Source organism: Natator depressus, chromosome 12 (genome assembly GCF_965152275.1).
Source record: "Natator depressus isolate rNatDep1 chromosome 12, rNatDep2.hap1, whole genome shotgun sequence".
Lineage (NCBI taxonomy): Eukaryota > Metazoa > Chordata > Testudines > Cheloniidae > Natator > Natator depressus.
Genome location: NC_134245.1, coordinates 3,520,209 through 3,542,092, shown reverse-complemented (window position 1 = coordinate 3,542,092; position 21,884 = coordinate 3,520,209). Strand labels below are relative to the sequence as shown.

Genomic DNA, 21,884 nt, shown 5'->3' with positions numbered 1-21,884 from the left:
CCAGCAGAAAACATCTGGATGAGGGACGAGATCGCACAAGGAAGCCATCCACCTGCTGAGACAGACGCCTGTCCAGGTGAAAAGGTGCCCCACCAAAGACTCGAAGTTCGGTGTGTGCCCTTTTGCTTCTTTAGGGTTAAAAAGGCTGCCTGAAAGGGCTTGCCTTCCCCAAAGATGGGGCTGTATAAAGAAATATCAGGAATTTCAGCTCAGGTATTCCCTGGAGGAAGATGAGTGGTTACTGGGAGCAGCCAGTCCTTCAGGGAAGCAGTGGGGGTGCTGAATCTTTAATAAAGATGGTTGCTCTCCTACGTGTTCTTTTGACCTTGGAGACAAGCATGTGCTAACACTGATTACAGCCCCCTTGCCTCTCCCAAATGCTTGGCTTTCATTCCCTTCTCTGCTAGCGTCAATTTCACTAACTCTACAGTCAGCGCAGGCAGGGCCTACACTAGACTTCTTCCCACTGGCGAGTTCCCGCCTTTGCTGTGACTGGCCCAGCCCCAGCACTGGTAATGACCGGTACTGCTCGTGTCGACAGGGTGCCGTGTAACGACCTACATTTTAATCACACATCTACTAAGGGGACTATGTGCTTGGGATTTCCTCCCTGGTGGAGCCAGCCGAGAGTTCTCATTCACGAACATTTGGATGAAAACTGGCCTTCCCCCTGCCTCTTTTCCCTTTGGTCACTGGAGGGAGGGAGAGGAAGGCAAGGGGGAAATGTTTGGGGTTTAGTTAAAAAAAAAAAAAAAGTACAGACAATTTGGGAACAAACTGTTCCGAAGTGTCCTGTGGGCCAGTTTTCATTTTCAGCCAGCTCCGCCTCCAGGTTGTCTCTGGCCCCTCAGGATAGGCACCTCTCTCATGGTGGCTAGCACAAGCCTGGGCAAGACCCGTCTGGCAGTGTTTAACTGGGGTATTAGCCTCTGGAGTAGGGCTGAGCAGCAGTGGGAGGCTTGGGCTTCCTTGAAGGCCTTGTGGCAGCCGGCCTGCCTTGGACTTGAGGCGGCACAGGACAAAGCAGGGCATACTCAGGTGGCAGAAGAGGGGATGTCTGAGCCCACCAGCACTCGGTGTAGTGGGAAGTGCCCAACATGGAAGGTATTTCTGTGGCTCCTGCCAGAAGTGAGCAGGGAACCTCCTGGTTGTAAGACAAGAGGCTTTACTAAACTGCAGCCTGCCGATCTGACCTCATGCCTTTCAGGCACACAGGGGTCCTGGAAGACAAGGAGCAGGAGATGAAGCTCCTCTTACTGAACTTTATTTTCCCAGGCACCTTCTGAAGAAAGCAGGCCCCTAAGGAGAGCTGTGCATCAACAGCTGCACTGAGGGGGAGTGGAAACTGGGTTCTGTATATCCCCGCAGCAATGCCCCCTTTGGTCAGGAGGTGGATTTAGCTATGGGCCTGTAAGTTACCCATAGAGGGAAAGCCATTAGCAGAAGGATGGGGGAGTGGAGCTATGCACTGCAGAAATGAAAAGGTCAGCAATGTTACTATTCTGTGTCCGTGGTGACTGCTCAGTTCTCCAGGGCTGATTTCCTCAGTCTCCCAAGGTTACGGGAAGCCAGGGCATAATGTGACTGAGCACTAACCATCCTGTTTTGGTGCTAGGACTATGACCCAGGCATGATACCCGTCCTCTGGCCAGAAAAAAGGAAAGACCCTCTGTCAGGAGTAGATGCCAACATCACTCCAGAGACTGTCCTACAGAAGATGCTTTGCACATGTGACTTGCCAGAAATTCATTTGCCTCTAGGATCACTGAAGAACTACCCACCTGAGTCATATTCCCTGAACTTCATACACACAACATACCTTCAGCCTCCAGGGTCAAATGAAGACTTAGTAGAAAAGAGGTGAAAGTCTTTCATAATCATCAACTACAAGGGGCCATTGCCGAGCACCAGAGGGGGTTAGGAAATAAACCATGATCATTCCAGACATTGCCTGGCAGCCTCCATCTGACCCTCTGGACCTCCCTCTTTGCCAAAAATCAGACAACACTGGCAACACTAGAGAGAGTCACTGCTTTGTTTTTTGGAGCTTTCTATCCCACAATTCCTTTTCATCTCATGTTATTCCTTCATCCCAAAATAGTCTTCTAAATTTAACCATTTTGTTCTCATTATCTGCTCCCAAGCCAGGTTCCAAGGGTGTACAACAAGTCACTGAAATGCAGCTTGTTCCCAGTTTTCCTTAGTTTTAGCTGTACTTGGGGCTGCAGGCAATCAAAACAGACAGAATCTGTGCCACATGTGGGGGATAAGGAATTAAAATAAAGGAAAAAGGCCTTTCAATTAATTTGGGGTGCAACATGCACTTGTCACTAATAATGTGTTTGTGCTTTGGTGGCTACTTGGAGATTAATTAAGAAGCCGATTGGTGAGACACACTACATTTTATTAATACTACAATCAATATAAACAAAATCTTAGAACTAGAAGATAGCAGCAGAATCTGCATGATGTATACTCTCCAATCCATGGGCTGAGGGTTCCCCTGAAAGGGGGAGTAAGCATTAAGGTTGCCACCATCCTGCTATCCCGGGGTCTCGTCACGGCTTGGGATTGAGTCCCCATTTATGCACTTATTCCCTTACAGCGACCTATTTCTGAGACCACACTCTAAGTCTTGGCCTCTTGTTCATACTTGCCGTTCCTGCTACCCATGGTTGGGTTCTGACAATTGCTGTAAGCATTTGTGCAGACAGAAGGTTCTCTATACAATGCGGTTTGGGAACTCAGGCAAAATAAAGGCTTTACAGCCTTACAGCGTATCACAAGATAGATACTGCTAAATCTTCTGACCCCAGGTTACTTGCTAATGCTAAACTTTCATTAAGCCTAATGTGGCTTTCTGCTAACCATTGCTACCACTGGGCCTCAAGCTGAATACTACGCTTCAAGCTCACAGCTAAGCCCACTTTAAAATAATCTAAGTTTCTTTGCTTATTCCTACTTGCATCAGAACATTAGTTACATTTTCACTGGTTTAGAAAGCATCTTAACTCTAAGGTATGATTATTTTGCCAATCACCTGAGTTCATGCCATGGGTTACAGGTCAACAAGCTATTAATGGGGAAACCATTCTGTGTTCTTCTATTAAGGATTCACTTGTGGGAACTACTTTGTTTATCCTTATAACTCAGTGCCAACTAGCAAGGAAGAGAAACTGTTAGGACATTAGTGATTGTCCAACACCTGCACATCACGTGCTCTGGTACCAACTTACCACCCTGCCTTCACCCCAGAATCAGCCTGGCATCTGCAGGACATCAGCACGTTATGCAGTAGCAGGCAGACTCACTCAAGGAGAGTGCAGAACTGGACTGTGGTATTAGCCAACACATATGTAGTGCACAGCACATTAATATGTATGGCACACACCAGCTTACCATGCATTGTGCATCCGATATTAATCTTGGTATACATTCCATGCAAGTGCTGGGACGTTATGCTAACAGAATTGTATTATGCTTTTCCCACAATTCTATTCACCCATGCTAAGCATCCCACAACACTTTGCAAAACTGAACTCAGCTTTGGCACTAGTAAATATAAAACCAGTCAAGACAAGATCCATTAATTCTATGTCCCAGGACAGGCTGGGATGTGCCTCGACAGCACAACTAGTACTTGGAACGTGGAATCCAAAACAAAGAGAAAAGGAAGGAGTAGGTGGATAAAGGAAAACAAGATAAAGAGCTGATTGGTGGATTTCAGTCTTAGGTGACAAAGAGAGAGCTCTCCACTACAGATATTGCTAGTTTGAACGCTTAATTCGGAGCACACCTTCTGTGCAGGACGAACTGAACACGACAAGAGAACAGCTTCCTACAAGGATTGGAAAAGTATTAACTTGTTGCTTTATGTATTGTAAAGATTTGTCGTTGGACAATAAAATTGGCTAAGGCAGTGATTTTCGACCTGTGGTCCACGGACCCCTGCAGGTCCGCAGACTACACTGAAGATTTCCAAAGGGTCCTCACCTCCATTTGAAATTTTGTAGGGGTCTGCAAATGAAAAAAAGATTGAAAACCACTGGGCAAAGGCTTGGTTATTTGGTTTCTTGAACATTTTTAATATCAAACCACAATTATAGTCAAGCAACTGGCTCTACTTAAGAAAACAGTAAGAACAAATACACTGAAGACAATCTGAAAAGATTGCACTGAAGATAGTGCCAGTGGCTCCCATGATCAATGGGTCTTGGTGACAACAGATCAAATTCAAATACTGACAATACAGCAAACTCTCTCTCCTCCTCCTTTCTCACTTGCTTTAAATCAGTGAAAGTTAAAACTGGCATTGAAACTGCATATATTAAGCTCAAGAATTAACACCTCCGGAGATCAATGGGGCAGTTCATACCTCTCCAAGCTATTGCATCATGCTGTGTGCAGACTCAGGAAGTCGTCATTGTATCGGTTACAAGAGTCTCTTTGCAGCCATAACGGCTGGAGCCTTAATTTCTCTGTTAATTGGAAGGTTGGATTCTGGAGCACAAGTCACCAAGAAAAGCACTGGCATATTAAGCTGCCATGACCTGGCCCAATTTCATTTCTGCTACGCGTTGGGAAATGGCACAGCAAGCCCAGATGCAGGAACCTTTGGTCCCCATGCCATTTTCCCCATGTAAAAGAGTCCAGCTGACTATAGTTCAGAGGAATGTCTGACAGGAAATTGTACAGTCTCCAAACCAGAATGAGACCCAGGTATAGTTCTCTAATGTGCAGTGTGGGCCTTGGCCCTCTAATCAGAAAAAGGACCATTCTACCACTCCCTCTCAAGCACAGTGCATGCAGACCATGGCCATGTGTTCCCTTTTGCAGAAGGCAGGGAAGAGAGAAAGCACTTGCTGTTATAAAAATCCCACATAGCATAAACTTCGACAGGAGAAGGCCATTAGCACATGCCAATCTAGGCTTTGGGAAATTGGTTTCTCCCGTGATTCTTGAGATCCGACATCTAGTGGAACTGAGGTGTAATATAAGCGTGGAGTGTGGGATATCCTGGGAGAGGTGAAAAAAATACCTTGCAGACCTTCCCCCTGCTGGGGAAAGAGCGGTGGCACTCATGCCCCATACACAATCTTAGTGTACACAGATGTTTCACTGCTAATTGTTTTAGCACGAATATTTAACACCGAGATCTAATGGCAGCTTCAAACCCTAACTTCCCCTTGAAATGAATGGGGCAACTCTCTCCTCTGTTGTTTCAGGTCGTCTGCAGACTCAGGCAGACATCACTGCCGTTAGACACACCTTGAAGGTTTTCTTTGCAAACATAAGGGTTAGGCGTGCATGAGCAGCATGCTAACCAGTATTGCAACCTCTGATCACTACACTCCTTGTAAGCGATACGGTTAATACTTAACCGTGTACCTTTCGCAATTATTCCATCCATCCATCCTGCCTCTGACCTCCTCTTGCCCTGGAAGAGGGAGTTCCATGGAATTCAAATCTCCATGCTCATTTGGTTCTGAGTTCGAGCATACTTCAATGATGCCTTCTGATATAGGCAAGGAAGGAAAGAGACACAATTGGGCTCTGCTCCCACTCAATACCCCCTCTGCCTCGCCTGTGACCTTCAAGTTGATTTCTGAGAAAGCACAGCAGAATTTGCTGCCCTTGCCCCAGATCTGGTGTGTTAAGGATTACACACTGCCAGCTGTCTGTCGCAACGCACGTTTTCCCAGTATCCACCACCTAATTACAGGTCCCTGGAAACAGAAATCAAACCACACAAGAGACCACGACACTGATTCCACAGTTCCGTTCGCCTTCCCATTTAAAAGCGCTCTCTTAAAGTGACCAGTTTTACCAGGCAGTGCCAACTGTTGAGTGTATACATCTCACAATGACAATGCTCTGAACAGATTGTCAATGCACACAAGTACTACACCACACTGTACCCCGCACCAGCTAAAGAAAGAGGGTCCACACACCCACAGAATAGCCTGTTTCACACTCCCACTGTTTTGTTAGCGTCTCAGCAAGATAGGATCTGAAAACAGTGTTTAATTAGGAAATATTTAACCTCAGGGGATAGAAGTGAAAAATATGGTGTCTTAACATGTGAAAAATTAATTCATTTGCTCTAAAAATATCAACTGCAATGACTGGCAAACAAAGATGGCTTGCAGAGAGGTCTTTGGCCACAAAGAACCAGGCAAGCGTTAGGCTAAAATGCCACATACCACCTAGAAGGAAGATGTTCTTATCATAAGTTGTGGTATGAGAAAGAGATGGAGAAAGATGGTGTTCTGACCTGATGATGAATGCTCCTCTGGTCTCCAGCAGCTTCCGCTCACTGCTGAATCTCTTGAGTAGGTTAATCATGAATTTGTAGAAGTAGGAGTTCATGGTGGGGGTTGAGGGGGAGCACTCCATGCCTTTCATACCTGGACGGGGAAGGAGAGCAAGTTACAGAACACAGTCACAAGCGCAGCTGTCTTGGAATTCTCTCCACATGACATGCATTTACTCTTATGGCATGAACCTGTCAGGGTGGGGGAAGGCAATGAGAGTCAGGTAGAGGATTTAAGGCATGATCCAATGGTCTTTCCTTTGAGGTACTTATATCTATGTAGCTTATTTCCATAAATATATCTGGCACCTTTATACCAAGATAACCACATTCACATGGGAGGTTACACAGATTTATTCGTGTCAGTTTCTAAATAGAGATAGTTAAATCAATGCAAAAACTATTCACAGACCAGCGCTCCATGTAGTCTAAGCTCTATTTTTACTGTGATTCTACACACACCCCTCTGCCACCCACCCACACGACTGCCACTTTGAATAGATAGTTCATTCAAGTAGCTGAGCCAGAGCTTAGTGCAGGAACTGAATTAATGAAGGTATTCCTTGTGCTGCTGATTTCATTTCTTTCTGTTCTCCTTCAGGAAGTTTCACGCCGCGACTGAACAGCCTGGTGTCTGGCAGTAGCAAACACAGCTCAAGTTGCAGCATTTGGTGATCACAAAGTGTAATCCTAAGAACTACTAACTGGACAGCCCAAATTGAACACTGACTTACAAGTGCCTTTATTAAGGACTTTTCCTTTCCCTCTTTACAGGGAATTTGTTGGGAGACAAGGCAGGTGTGTGGGGAAACGTGCATCAGAAAGATACTTTCACTTGGTGATCAAAAACAGAGGTCAGTGGTGAGCACAGAGGCAGTGCGGCCTAGTGGATAGGGCACCTCACGTCATGCTCTCTCTCTAACCTGCTGAGACACTTTAGGCAAGTCATTTAATCTCTGTTTTCCTCTCCCACCCTTTGAGACGGCAGGCTCTCCAGGGCAAGTAGTGTCTTTTACTGTGTGTTTGTACAGCACTTTACACATTGGGCCCCGATCTCTATTTGGGGCTTTAGGTGTTACTAGTATAATTTATTAGTATTATAGTTATTACCATGGGCACTATCACTTTACAACCCTATGGATCTGAGAGTTATTTTACTCACTTAAGAGAACTAGAAGCCTTAATTCACATAGCCAATTCACTGAGAGACAAGTGATAACTTGATAAGATACTATTTGCATGTTAATTGAACTGTGTAAGGGTGTTGGCAGGCCAGTTAGCTGGAGAGGCATGAAAAATGCACTTCCTAGTTCAGGATACCCAGACAATTTCACCCCAGAAACTTCAACCTTTGAAGTTCAGAGAAGTTGTCCAATAACGATTGCTTTCAAGTGATGGAACTATGGTATTTACTTAATTTATTCAGTTACTGGAACACGCCATCAAAGCCAATGGTTTAAATGGACATTTTAAAATAAGTTAATGAAGGAGCTGCTTAAAAAACAGAACACCCCTAATACTCCAGCAAGAGGATTGCTCTGTGTGTGTGTGTGTGTGTGTGTGTGTGTGTGTGTGTCCCCGCGCGCGAGTGTGAGTGAGTGAGTGCATGCATGCGAGTGCGACGGCCATAATGATACAGCTAGGGCACTACCAAAGAGCCCAGCCAGAGAGAAGCAAAGTCTTTGGTACTTCTCAACAGATCAAATGATAACTTAGAATATGATTTTTTTAATCCATTTGTATTGAGCTGGGTACACAATTAAAAGCATAGTGAAAAGTAAGACTGCAAATCTACAGAATGATTTCTTGTAGGGTCAGCATGGTCTCCATGCCAGTGATCCAGATTTTGGCACAAGTTGGGTAATGCTCAGTCTCCCAGCCGGCAAGAGCTAAACACGTACAAATCCCAGGGGGAAATGAAATGAGACACCAACATGGCTGGGATGTGCAGAGGAAACTAGGGGAATCAGGCATCTATTCCCATTGAATTTCACCCATTCCCTTAGGGGCCTTTGAGATCCCAGTCTATGCTCTTGAATAACCTTTAATGGCCAGCTCCCAGAAAGCGAGTGTTAACCACAGTAGTGTATTCCCTCTCAGCTGCAGGCAAGATGACCCAGATTTTAAAAATAAATAAATAAAAAATACTAGACTGCCAAAACAAAATATTCCAATACAAAGGTGCACGTGCTCAAGTGAATACAGTAACCAGAGCTGAAATATATCCATACCCTCCATATAGCCAGCACAGTTGTTCCTCATTGTTCACAGGAGATTCAAAATAGAAACACTGCAGATGACACCATATGCAGCAGCCCATCTTTAAACACAGCGTGTCACCCTAGTGCTCTGCAGACCGCAGAGTAGCTGTTCATTACCGGATTCAAATTAGAGTCCTAGCAGAAGTCGCCAAAGCTATGACAGGCATGGCAATTCCCTGCACTATCCTAGACAAGCCTTATTGAATGATGCTTGCATATCATTATGGGCCAGGGATTGTATGTAATTTCATGGGGCAGGGGGACTGCAATCCTCCAGGAGCTAAGGACAGTGGGGTTGAGGTGGCTGGGCAAATTCACTCAGGATGCAACACCTCTGGAGAGACTACATATACTGGTTAAGAGTGGATTCTCAGAGACCAGCAAAGAAAGGACTTTTGGATAATTAGCATGAGTTTTAACTGATTCAGGGCCAGCTTTAAGATCCATCAAACAGACCAGACCTTCTGTCCAAAGGGGCCCCAATCTTTCCTGGGAGGGGATGGAAGGACTTGACCTATTCATCGGGGCGCTTGTTCTGAATTAAGAGCGGTCATGAACTTGTGGCCCCAGAAGACGCCTTGGTGGGGTTTGAAGGACTGATCACCTGCCAGAGCCCTTGCTGGACTTGGGGTGATTTCTGGTAAGCTAATTAACATGTATGTAAATTCTTTTATTGTTGTAATATCTTTTGTCTAACGCTTTCACCTTAAAAATAAATGTGCTTGCTTAAGAAATCTGTGTGGTACCTTATACCTATGGGAAATTATGCTGTTTATAGCCTCCAAAGAGAAGGCAAAGCAGGCCTGCTGAGACAGGTTCACCTGCTGGAAAACCACAGAGGCGCAGGGAGCTGTGCAGTCTGGAAAAGCCCCAGTTAGGACGGAGACAGACACGTTTCAGCACCAGAGGGGTTGACAGCTGGGGATCCGGAAGCTTGAAAGTGGATGCCCTTGGTGGACACTGAGGGGGATATGATGTCATCCAGAGCTGATGCACCACATCAGCTGATTTTTAATTTATCTGTTGGAATAATGTACTGCTCACAATCTACACAATACAACAAAAACAAACCAGCAGCATAACCCTAGGAGAAACCCCAGCTGAACGCCATCGCCAGCTCCACCCCTCGAGGCAGGACTTTCCCCAACCACAGTCCATCCGCATCAGGCGCTCATCTCTTCAATTGCGCAGGCAGAAATTTGGACCTAAAAGTCAGACCCTTCTTAAAGGAGGCCGCTCTCTCTCCTCATGACCACGTCTGCTGCGTTCCTCCCGCACTCCGGAACTGACAGTGTCAAGGACACAACGAGCCCGTGCTGGGAATTGGTCTAGCTATAGGACTCCCTTCCACAAGAAAGGAACAAACTACGATCTGATCTTTGACTCTCAGTGCAAGGCCCACCTATATATGAGTGTTGTGTGTCACCAGGCTGATCTATTTAACGCAGCCTTCTTGAGATTATCCCATTTTATGCACCAACAAGTGTGCTGTTCTTCATGCTGTCCTTGTAGTGCTTTCTGGGGCGGCCTTGACTCCGATGTCCAATTCTTCACAGAAAATTTTTCTGGGGAGTCCATGTTCAGGCATCCAAATGATGTGTCCAACCCACCGTAGTTGGGCTTTATCAGCATGGTCTTGATGCTTGTGGCATTTGAATTTTGGAGAACCTCCAGGTTGGTAACTTTGTCTTGCCAGAGGCTCCCCATAATGGCGCAGAGACGGCATATGGAAGGGCTCTAGCAGTTTCATATGCCATTTGTATGGTGTCCAGGTCTCACAGCTGTGAGCACAGAAGCATTGTAATATTTTATTTTGTTGAGAGGGTTCTGTTGTGGGATTTCAGGACTTGGTTTCATAGCTTTCCTAGTGACTGAGAAACTCACTCTCCATGTCTCAGCAAAATTTGAGGTCAAGGAGGAATGGTTCTCTCATGGCATACCGACAATCAGCTCAGCCTTATGCATGCAAACATCCCATCAAGCATTTGCCCTCTATCTGTGTTCTGCAGAGCCACTGCGATCCAAATATTGGTCCAGTTTTTCCCCTTGGAATCCAAGTAACGTCGGGTCTACCAGTGCCTCCAGGGGAAGAGCATCTGAAATGCTGATCAGGAGGGAGAAGGGAAGAAGCACCTATGTGCAGTTAGGCTAAACATATCACTTTAAAGAGCAATCTGTTGCTGCAGGAAGTCCATGACAACATGGAGAAAAAGGGGAAGTCATCTCCCATTTTGGGGGTGGGGAAGCAGAGGTACCTTGGTACCTTGCCAGCTATCAAGGTCTTTCAGTGTTTAATTATGTGTTTATCCAAAACTGCACTGGATTTTTCTCAGCAACATAAATCTATGCAAAAAAATTTCAATAGATCTAGAATATATCAACCAAAATTCTGAACAAAAAGAGCTGTCCCAGCTTCACCTTCTTTCTTGCAGAGGGAGAAAGATGAAGATGCCAGGTTGGGAATAAAGGCAAACTTTGAAAAATGTAGTATTACGGCTGTACATGATCAAACAGCTGAGAAGACCTCATTATTCATCTCGTGGAGCTTTTCAATGAAAAAGGTCCATATTTCAATAAATAGCAAGAGTCCACTTGTGTCTAGGAGTACTGTGCCTAAAACAGAAAGGGAAGAGCACTCTCGCTTTACACACTGGTGGAATAGATGGGTACTGAACAACAGCACATTCCCATCAGAGTATATCCTAAGCTTACTGGGGTAGAGCACTGTTGGATCAATGCCTTCCCCCCATGCTCCCTTTAATTCTTGGTAGCCCTCTCTGGAGGGCTTCGTTTGGAAAGTTCCCAACGGTTAGGTTTCTCTTTCCTTGTCGAAGCCTGTCCAAGGTAGCTGAACGTTATAGTCATGGAGGCATTGCAGGGCTTTTGACAGGCATTGTTTAAGCTCTGTACACGAAGGTCATTTTCACAATTAGATTTCAGAGACTTACACGTTCAGCTGGCTCTTCCACCTCCTTTGCGGTGGAGCTTCATTGCATCTTAAGCATTCCCAGCCAGCAATCAGCCACACGCCTCTCTGGGATGTCTTCAAATACTACCATAAAGTTAACTATTGGAGCTCTTCTTGCCAGCTACTTATTTCATTAGCTGCCCTGCCTCCGTAATTTTTAGTCCCCTCCCCAGGTCACCTTGCTGTGCTCTACATCAAACCCCAAACATGGAGCAGCCTATATATGTTTATTATTTGTATTTCCAGAGCACCCTAGTCACGGATCAGGCCCCACTGTGCTAGGCGCTGCACAAAACAAACAAGAGGACAGTCCCTGCCCCAAGGGCCTTACAATCTAAGTGGACTACAAGATGGCCAAAGCTCCACAGCCAGAGAAGACATCCCACAGAACTGAAAACAACCTACTTGCCATGAGATTTCATTTACTTTCAGGTATGTTCCTTCATCCTGCAGATCGAAGATCAAACACTTTCCAGCCTGGAATTACGCATCAGTTTAGAAGCGCTGCAATTAAAGCAGATTGGATAGTGTTTTCACAGAGGTATGTTTGGAGGAAGATGACGACACTTCTCTTGAATGGTTCCCAAACCCTCTGGGCATCTGTTTTGCATGACACCCCACCATGACAGAGTTCACATATTTTGTATATGGAGAGCTTCATGGATCTATAAGCTAAATGGAAAGAAGATGTGAGCTAACAAGGTTAGAGAAGGCAAAGCCATATCTCCACTCAGAACTACCCACCCACCGCCCAAGATCTCATTCATATTATGATTTCAATGCTATTCTAACTCCATGGCCTTCCCACTCACCTTCTGTCACTGCAAGGTGCTTGCACATTCTAGAGCAATAAAATCTTAGGATCAGCACTCCAGTATTTATATGAAGATGTGTAAGACACAGGTGGGAAGAGGCGTTAAGAAAACTGTGGATTAATTAAAAAAAGTGTAAACTTCAATTAAGCTTAGACTTTGCAGATTTGTAGCTTGCCAGATCGGCTGCTAACTTACTAAGCATGATGCTGAAAACAAAGAACACGAGTGCTTCGCTGCTCTTTGGTTGGAGTGTGGGTAGCTGTGCGAAGAACCATCTCCGCTCATACGTGCTGCAAACACCAATCCCAGAGCTTGGCTTCAGTGGCATTAATTAGAGCAAACGGGAACATCCAATGTTCTTGTGGACCAAAATGAACAGTGTAGGCATTTAACCTGGGTGCAGACCCTGTACTCTTCACCTCCTCTCTCCCAAAGCTTGGCAGAGAAGTCTCCCTGGGACACAGTACAATCTTAAGTCTTCTTTCAACAGTTCCTGAATGGGATCCAAGAAAAATGCCAGACCTTTCACCAGAGAGCTGAAGCATCTGCACACGCAACACAGGATGGAGTAGTGTAAGCTGGAAAAGGAAGTTGCAGCTCTGAAGAGTTCATGACCAGATGTGATCCTTATAACCACTGTTCAGATAAGTGCTGATGGTTAGAAGGAAAGTAGGAGTGATGGGGAACACAGTTCCTCCATTGTATAAGCAACAGAATGAAGAGGTGCGGAAAGCACAGCCTCCCCTTGAAAGGACCTGAAGAACACAGAATTAGAATTGCAGGCAGAGTGCCCATTCTTGGCTCTCCAGAAAGTATCTAGAGATACCCAGCCCAGATGAGGCTCTAAGCTCACTTTCCAGATTCTCGGTACATAATGTCAAACAGCTCATTTGAACTGTAAAGCTGCAAAACTCACTGCAACAACGGCCACAAAGGCCACACCAGCTTTAAAGCGCTTCTTCCCCCCGCTGATCTATGCATGCAAATAAAAGAAAAGGCACTGACAAAAGACACATGGTATTTGCAATGGTCAGTTATTTGGGAGAAAAAATGGTTACCCACCTTTCGTAACTATTGTTCTTTGAGACGTGTTGCTCATGTCCATTCCATTCTAGGTGTGTGCACCACTGTCGGAATTTTTTGCCTTAGTGGTATCCGTAGGGCTGGCTCTGGCACCCTCTTGAACCCCGTGATCCTGTGCCAGTATATCAGGCACTGCTGGCCCTGGGCCCTCTCAGTTCTTTTTGCCAGCAATTTGTCAGCAGGAAAGGAGGGCGGGTCATGGAATAGACATAAACACCACATCTCAAAGAACAAGTTACGAAAGGTAGGTAACTGTTTTTCTTCTTCGAGTGCTTGCTCATGTCGATTCCATTTTAGGCAACTCACAAGCAGTATCCCTGGAGGTGGGCTCAGAGTTCAGGGTTGTGCAGCTTGCAACACTGCTCTACCGAAGCCAGCATTGTCCCAGGCCAGCTGGGTGATCATGTAATGGGACATGAATGTATGGATGGATGACCAGGTAGAGGACCTACAGATATCTTGAATCGTCACCTGGGCCAAAAAGCCTGCAGACGAGGCTTGTGCTCTGGTTGAAGGATTGGTTACGATTGCCTGTTCATAGCAAAACTTGATGCAGGCGGTTATCCACGATGAAATTCTCTGAGCAGAGCAGAAAGGCCCTTCATTCTGTCTGCCACTGTGACGAAGAGCTGCATCGACATATGAAACAGCTTAGTCCTTTCAATATAAAAGGCTAGTGATCTCCTGACATTGAGAGAGTGCAGTCTACACTCCTCATTTGATTTATAAGGTTTCAGAAAGACGACAGGTAAATACACGTCCTGGTTAGTATGAAACTGCGAAACGACCTTGGGCAGAAAGGCTGGATGTGGCCGCAGTTGAACTTTGTCCTTATAGAACACTGGGTATAGAGATTCTGAGGTGAGTACTCTAATTTCAGAGACACTACAGGCTGATGATATCGCCACCAGAAAGGAGACCTTCGATGAGAGCAGCAGAAGGGAACAGAAGCCAATCACTCAAAAGGGAAGACCCAGGAACCTTGATAGCACGAGGTTCAGGTCCCAAGGTGGGACAGGGTCACGGACTTGAGGGTACAGCCTCTCCAGACCTTTTAGAAACCGGACCGTCATGTCATGAGCAAAGACTGACCTGCCCTGTACTGGAAGGCTGAAATAGCAGCCAAGGGGACCTTAACCAACAAAAGAGGCAGGCCCTGGAGCTTGAGATGCAAAAGATACTCCAGGATTGACTGGAGTGAGGCCTGTTTGGGCCAAAGATTTTGGTCCAAGCCCAATGTGTGAACAGTTTTCACTTGGCCAGGTTGGTCGCTCTAGTGGAGGGCTTTCTGCTGCCCATCAGGATCTGCTGAAGGCTGGCCAAGCATGCCTGCTTTTCCACATTCAACCGTGCAGTAACCAAGCCATCAGGTGCAGAACTTCTAGATTCGGGTGCAGTAGTTGGCTGTGGTTCTGGGACAGCAGGTCCGACCAGAGCAGCAGCAGAGCAGCCACCTAGAGGTCCAGCAGTGTGCTGAAACAGTGCTGGTGAGGCCAAGTTGGAGCTATCAGGATTACCTTCGCCTTTCTCTGCTTGATCTTCATGAGGACTCTGGATTAGAAGCACTGGCAGAAAAGCGTATAGCGGATCCCCCAACCATGGGAGCAAGGCGGCGTCGGACAGGGAGCCTCTGTCAATCCCACAAAGAGCAGAAGATGTGACACTTCCTATTTTGCCTGGACACAAATATGTCCCACATCTCTGAAGATCACACTGACCACTTCTGGATGGAGTGAGCATTCGTGGCGAGATGAGAAGGTCCTGCTGAGGCGATCTGCTAACACGTTCCTCGCCCCTAGAAGGTGCGAGGCCATGAGATGGATGGCATGCAGCACACAAAAGTCCCACAACCAGAGAGTTTCTCGGCAAAGGACTGATGAGTGGGCTCCGCCTTGCTTGATAATAAATATTGCAGTGGTATTATTCGTCAGGATTTGGACCACCTTGCCCCTCAGGTGAGGCAGGAATGCCTGGAATGCCAAGCACACCACCCTGAGCTCTCCGATGTTTGTGGGGAGAGCTCAGGGTCATCTTGTGACCAACGACTCACAGGTGAGCTCCCCAACCCACGTCTGAAGCATCAGAGACCAGGGTCACTGACGGGGCCGGGACCGGGCAGGGAACTCCCTCTGACAATGAGCTGGGGGCCGACCATCACTTCAAGGGTGACCAGATGTGATCCGTACCATGACTACCCAGTTCAGATCGTGTCTATTGGGGACATAGACCAATGCCAGCCATGCTTGCAGGGGTCTGAGCTAAAGCTGTGTGTGCCCCACCACGTAAGTACAAGCTACCATGTGGCCCAACAACTTCAGGCACATATGGGCAGTAGTGAATGGGTGGGCCCTCACGTGAGAAATTAGGTCGGACATAGTCTGGAAATGGGCTCTGGCTGTGTAGCATTGAGTATCGCTCCTATGAACTTTATACACTGCACAGGGGTCAGAGATGATTTCTGCTCATTTATCGACAGACCCAGATCGTGACAGGTGGAGTGCACCAGATCGAGGATCTTATGCACCTGGGCCTGAGACATTCCCTTGAGGAGCCAGTCGTTGAGATATGGATAAACCTGAACACTCGACACCTCAGGTAAGCGGCCACTAGTGTCATACACTTTGTGAACACATTCGGGGCAGACAAGAGGCCGCAGGATAGTGCAGGGACTTGGAAATGGCGCTGGCCAACCACGAAACGGAGGAACCGTCTGTGCCCTTGGAAAATGGAAATATGGGTCCTTCAAGCAAAGGGCAGCATACCAGTCTCCAGGATCCATTGATGATGGAGGCCAGGGAGAGGATGCGAAACTTCAACTTCTTGAAATATTCGTTGAGGCGGCATAGGTTCAGAATGGGTCTTAGCCCTCCTTTTGCTTTCGGGATTATGAAATATTGGGAGTAGAACGCTTTCCCCTTCAAATATCAAGGGAACTCCTCTACTGCCCCCAGCCATAGGAGGGTCTCCACCTCCTGAACCAGGAGTTGTTCGTGAGAAGGGTCCCTGAAGAGGGACAGGGAAGGGGGGTGGGAGGGAGGAGCGGTCGAGAACTGCAGGGTGTAGCCCAGGGATACTATGCTGAGTACCCAAAGGTCTGAGATTATTTGAGACCATGCTGACCATGGAGGGTGGATCCTGGAGTCTGACTGGGGCGCCGTCCTCGTGCACATCACCAAAACCCATGTCTCGAGCCCCCTGAATGTCTAGCTGGACTGGACTGGGCAGGCGAATGGGAGGAAAAGGGGCGACTGCATTTAAACCCTGTCTTTCTCTCTCTTAAAAGGCACATTGCCAAGGAGGCCCCCAGGACCTGGGTGGCAGAGGCCAAGCGAGTGCAAAGGGGCTCAAGAATCCTTCAGGCCAGGCAGCCTCGCAATCAGAAGAGAGCATTCCCTTCAAACAGAAGGTCCTGGATGGAGGACTGCATTTCCTGGGATAGACCCAAGGATTGCAGCCAGGAACTTTGCCTCATCACCATGGCCGAGTCAACGACTCGGGCTGCTGAGTCAGCCCCTCGCGACCATCTTGCCCTCCTTCTGAATGGCTGCAAACTCCTGGCAGAGGTCTTGAGGCAGGGAGTCCTTGAACTTACTGAGGAAATCCCATAAGTTAAAGTTGTATCTCCCCCACGAGGCCTGATAGTTTGACACCCGGAACCGGAGACTGGCCGTTGAATACATTTTTCTTCCAGAAAGGTCCAGCCTCTTAGGATCCTTGTGTTACGGCGTGGCACTAGCCTGCCCCTGCCTATCCCTCTTGTTAGCCACTGATACCACTAGCGACCCAGGGAGCAGATGGGTGCACAGGTATTCAAACCCTTTGGCAGGGACATAGTATTTCTTTTCAGCCCACTTGGACGTGGGTGGAAGAGATGAAGGGGTTTGCCAAAATGCCTTAGCAATCCTTAACACCCCTTCATGGGCTGGCAGCGCGACCCGCCAAGGCTGCCTCCATTAAAATGTCAAAAAGAGCGCACAATGGTTCCACCAGCTCCAACCTCCAACCCAGGTTGGAAGCCACCCTCCTGCACAGGGCTTGGTGCGCCCTGAAGTCACCCAGACGGCTAGAGTGCCAGGGCCCCACTACGAGGACGATGATGTCACCATGGGGGGAGGGTTTGGGGCACTTTTCCTCATTGGGAAGGGCTCCTTTGGCGTCAGCACCTGTCCTAGCACCCTGCGTCAGAATCCATGCCATGTTCTGAACCTGGTACTGGCAGTTGCTTCTCACGGCAAGGGAGGAGTGGTGCGAATACGGCACTGGCATCAGTGGCAGACCCCTGTTGCCAAGCGTTCGCTGCAGGTGCCATGCTGGTCTCCGGAGCCTAAGGAGGGTGGGGCGTGGAAGCTTGTGTTTGGCTACTGACTCTAGGAATGGGGGACCGGTGCCTAACAGGTGGTGACTGGTGCTGGGGCAGCAGAGACTGGTGAAGAGTGGTTTTGCATCAGTGGTGACTGATGCACCAAAGGCCACCTGGGGGATGGAGACCTTCACCGGGGTGTTGGTTGACAGGAGGAGGGCGGGTACTGGGAGCGTGGAGACCGGTGCCCTGATGCGGGTGACCCGCGCTGCATCAGCGGGGACCGCGAACGCAGTATTGGAGACCTGGGACGTTTGGCTGGGGACCAACTCCTCTGCTCCAGAGACCGATGACTGTCCACTGCCCTTTGAGGCGGACTGATGGCTAGCTTGCCCTTGGACTGGGGAGCCTTAGCTGTATCTACTGCTGGACGCAGCATAGGTGGTGCTGGAAGGGCCATAAGGTCCCTAGCCGCTTGGAAAGTCTCAGGTGTCAAAAGGTACTAACAAGTGCTGAGGTCCCCTACCGCTCCCAGGAGTTGGAGGTGGATCTCTGGGCGGGCTGAGGGGTCCAGCTGGAGAGATACCACCTTGGAGCTCTGGGGTGAGCAAGAGGCCCAAACAGGGTCCTTTGCTCAACACCCCCCGTCTTTACACTGTGCTGGGGAGCCATGCTGCTTTCTCTGGCGCTTCTCGGGCACCGGTGAGGGGGAGCAGCGCCGGGAAGAATTCTGTGCCGGCAGGGTGCTCTGGACCAACGCCAATGTACTAGGTGTTGAATTGAAGCGGGACAGTTCCAACATCAGCCAAAGTGCAGCCTCCATGAGGAGGGCTTGAAGACAAATGTCCTGCTCTTTTTGGGTCCTCGGCCTAAAGTTTTTGCAGATTCTGCACTTATCTTTCATGTGCAACTCCCCCAAACACTTTAGGCAACTGCTGTGGGGGTCACTAACCTGCAAACTTACTACAAGCTGAGCACAGTTTGAAGCCGGGGGACCAGGGCATGCCCTGCCCAGGGCAAAGTCCCTGCTGGGACTAACTCAATTAAGACCTAACAACTAATTACTAACTAACTAACTATTGTCAACTTTATACAAAAAGAACAGTCAGTAGGTTAATAGAAACCGCTATCACACTTGCAAAGCAAGAGGAAGGCGCTCCGACCAACCGTCATGAGCGGTAAGAAGGAACTGAGAGCGCGTAGGGTTGACGGCGCCTCATATACCGACGCATGAGCGCGGGGCTCCAGAGGACGTCAGAACCGGCCCTACAGATAACTCTAAAGCAAAAAATTCCGACAACAGTGCCTGGGGCATGCACACACCTAGAATGGAATCAACATGAGCAACATGTCTCGAGAAGAAGAAAAATGGTTACCTACCTTCTTGTAGCTGTTGTTCTTCAAGATGTGTTGCTCATGTCCATTCCATTTTAGGTGTGTGCATGCTGCGTGCACAGTCGTTGGAAGGCTTTTCCCCTTGCGGTACTCATCAGGTCAGCTGTGGAGCCCCTGGAATCACACCTTCATGGCAGTGTATGTAGGGCCCTGCTGACCCGCCACCTTTTCAGTTCCTTCTTGCCAGATACTCCAACAGACGGGAAGGAGGGTGGGTTTTGGAATAGACATGACCACCACATCTCTAAGAACACCAGTTACAAGAAGGTAGGTAACAGTTTTTTCTTTGAGTACTTGCTCCTGTCAATTCCAAGTAGGTGACTCCCAAGCATCTCCTAGGAGGAGGGGTTGGAGTTCAGCGGACCAGATTGTAGCACCGCTCTGCCAAATGTGGCATCATCTCTGGCCTGCTGTGTAATGGCATAGTATGATGTAAAGGTGTGGATTGATGACCACGTCGCTGTCCTGCAGATGTCTTGAATGGGGACTTGTGCCAGTAATGCAGCTGTGACAAATGAGAGGGGAGATAGCTCCCTTTTGTGGACACCCAGCCAGCCGGCTATGGAATCCCTTTTGGTGGTTGTTCTCTACTTGCTTTACCCGTAAAGGGTTAACAAGCCCACAGGTAAAAGGAAGGGAGTGGGCACCTGACCAGAAGAGCCAATGGGAGGGCTAGAACTTTTTAAAATTGGGAAAAAAGCTTTCCCTTTGTGTTCTGTGGTTGTTCTCCGGAGAGAGGGAACAGGGAAAAGTCAGGGCTATTACTATGCTGTAAAAAGCTTTCTGCCAGGTATGGAAATCAGATTATACCTAGAACTACCCAAATATGTAAACAGATCAGGAAATGTCTAGCAAGACACGATTAGGTTTATTTCTTTATGGCTTGTGGACTCCTCTGTGCTAACCTCAGATGCCTTTGTTTTGCTTGTAACCTTTAAGCTGGACCTCAAAAAGGTTATTCTTGATGTTTAAATTTTGTAAGTGGGTTTTTTAAATCTGGCAAATGCCTAAATTCCAGATGCATTTTCATGGGTTTTGGTTTTAATAAAATTTACCTTTTTTAAGAACAGAATTGGGTTTGTGCATCTTAGAGGTTTGTGCATGTTTAGTTAGCTGGAGGCAACAGCTGATTTCCTTTTTTTTTTCCTTCCTCCTCAGCTCTTTCCACAAAGGCGGGGGCGGGGGGGTGAAAGGGCTTGAGGGTACCCCACAGGAAGGAATTCCCAAGTGTTCCTTCCTGGGTTCTCAAAAGGGGTGTGTGTGTTTACACTTGGGTGGTGGCAGCATCTATTCATCCAAAGTCAGAGAGAAGCTGTAACCTTGGGAGTTTAATACAAGCCTGGAGTGGCCAGTATTAAATTTTTAGAATCCTTGCAGGCCCCCACCTTCTGCACTCGAAGTGCCAGAGTGGGGAATCAGCCTTGACAGCCGCTGAGGATGCCTGCGCCCTTGTGCAGTGTGCTGTCAGCGCGGGAACAGGTATCTTTGCTAAATCATTGCACGCCCGGATACAGGATGTGATCCAAGAAGAGATCCTTTGAGACAAAACTGGAAGCCCCTTCAACACAGCTCTTCATTGCAACTGTGGAGTGGATGATTTCCGAAATGGCTTCGTTCTTTCAATGTAGAAGGTTAATGCTGGTCTGGCATCCTGGGAGGGGAGCATTTGTTCCCTGTTGCTAGCATGCAGCTTAGGGGAAAAAAACACACACACAGGAAGACAAATGTCCTGCTTCATGTGGAATTGCGAAACTACCTTTGGGAGAAAGGCTGGCTGCGGTCGCATCTGCACCTTGTCCTTATAGAAGACCATGTCTGGGGGCTCCGACCTTGAGGCCTTAAGCTCAGACACCCTCCTGGCTGAAGTTATAGCCACCAAGAACGTTTCTTTCCAGGAAAAGTAGAGAACAGAACATGTTGCTAAGGGCTCGAAAGGAGGTCCCATTAGTCTAGAAAGCACCAGGTTGAGAACCCATAGGGGAATTGGCTGTCTTACTTCAGGGTACAGCCTATCTAATCCTTTGAGAAAGCGGCCCACCATGGGGTTCGCAAAACCAGAGTGACCAGCCGAACCGGGGTGGAAAGCTGAGACAGCGGCCAGCTGCTCCTTTACTGATGATACCTGACAGACCTTGCTGTTTCAAATGCAGCAAATAGTCCAGGATAAAGGGAATCGATGACTGTAAGGGTGGAGTGTCTTTTTGTAATGCCCAAATGGGGAATCTTTTCCACTTGGCCAAACAGGTGGCCCTAGTGGATGGTTTCCTGCTGCTAAGGAGGACCTCTCTAACAGGGTCTGAGCATGTGAGCCCTGAGGGGTTTAGCCATGGAGTTTCCATGCTGAGAGATGGAAAGACTACAGATTGGGATGCTGGAGGTGGCCGTGGTCCTGGGTGATCAAGTCCGGGACCAGGGGCACGGTTATCGACATGTCCAACGACAGATCTAGAAGTGTGGTGAACCAATACTGGCGGGCCACGCTGCTATTAAGATCATTGATGCTCACTCCCTTCTCACCTTCAGCAGGACCTCGTGTACAAGTGGGAAGGGCAGGAATGCATAAAGCAAATGGTCCTTCCAGGGGAGGAGAAAGGCGTCTGCGAGTGAGCCCAGGCTGTGATTCAGGAAGGAGCAAAGCTGGTGACACTTCCTGTTGTACTTTGTTGCAAACAAATCTATTTGGGGAAACCCCCATCGTTGGAGATGGAGGGACCACTCGTGATTGTGAAATGATCTGCTGAGATGATTG

The 21,884-nt window shown here is 47.8% G+C and overlaps 1 protein-coding gene across 3 annotated transcripts in view; it reads right to left on the bottom strand.

The window, feature by feature from the left end:
• VAC14 (VAC14 component of PIKFYVE complex) overlaps positions 1–21,884 on the bottom strand; it is a 198,139-nt gene that overhangs the window by 81,648 nt on the left and 94,607 nt on the right. For all 3 annotated transcript variants that reach the window (XM_074968347.1, XM_074968345.1, XM_074968346.1), the window contains one exon: positions 6,275–6,407. In XM_074968347.1, coding sequence (XP_074824448.1) covers positions 6,275–6,407 — 133 coding nt within the window. The remainder of the gene's footprint in view (positions 1–6,274; positions 6,408–21,884) is intronic.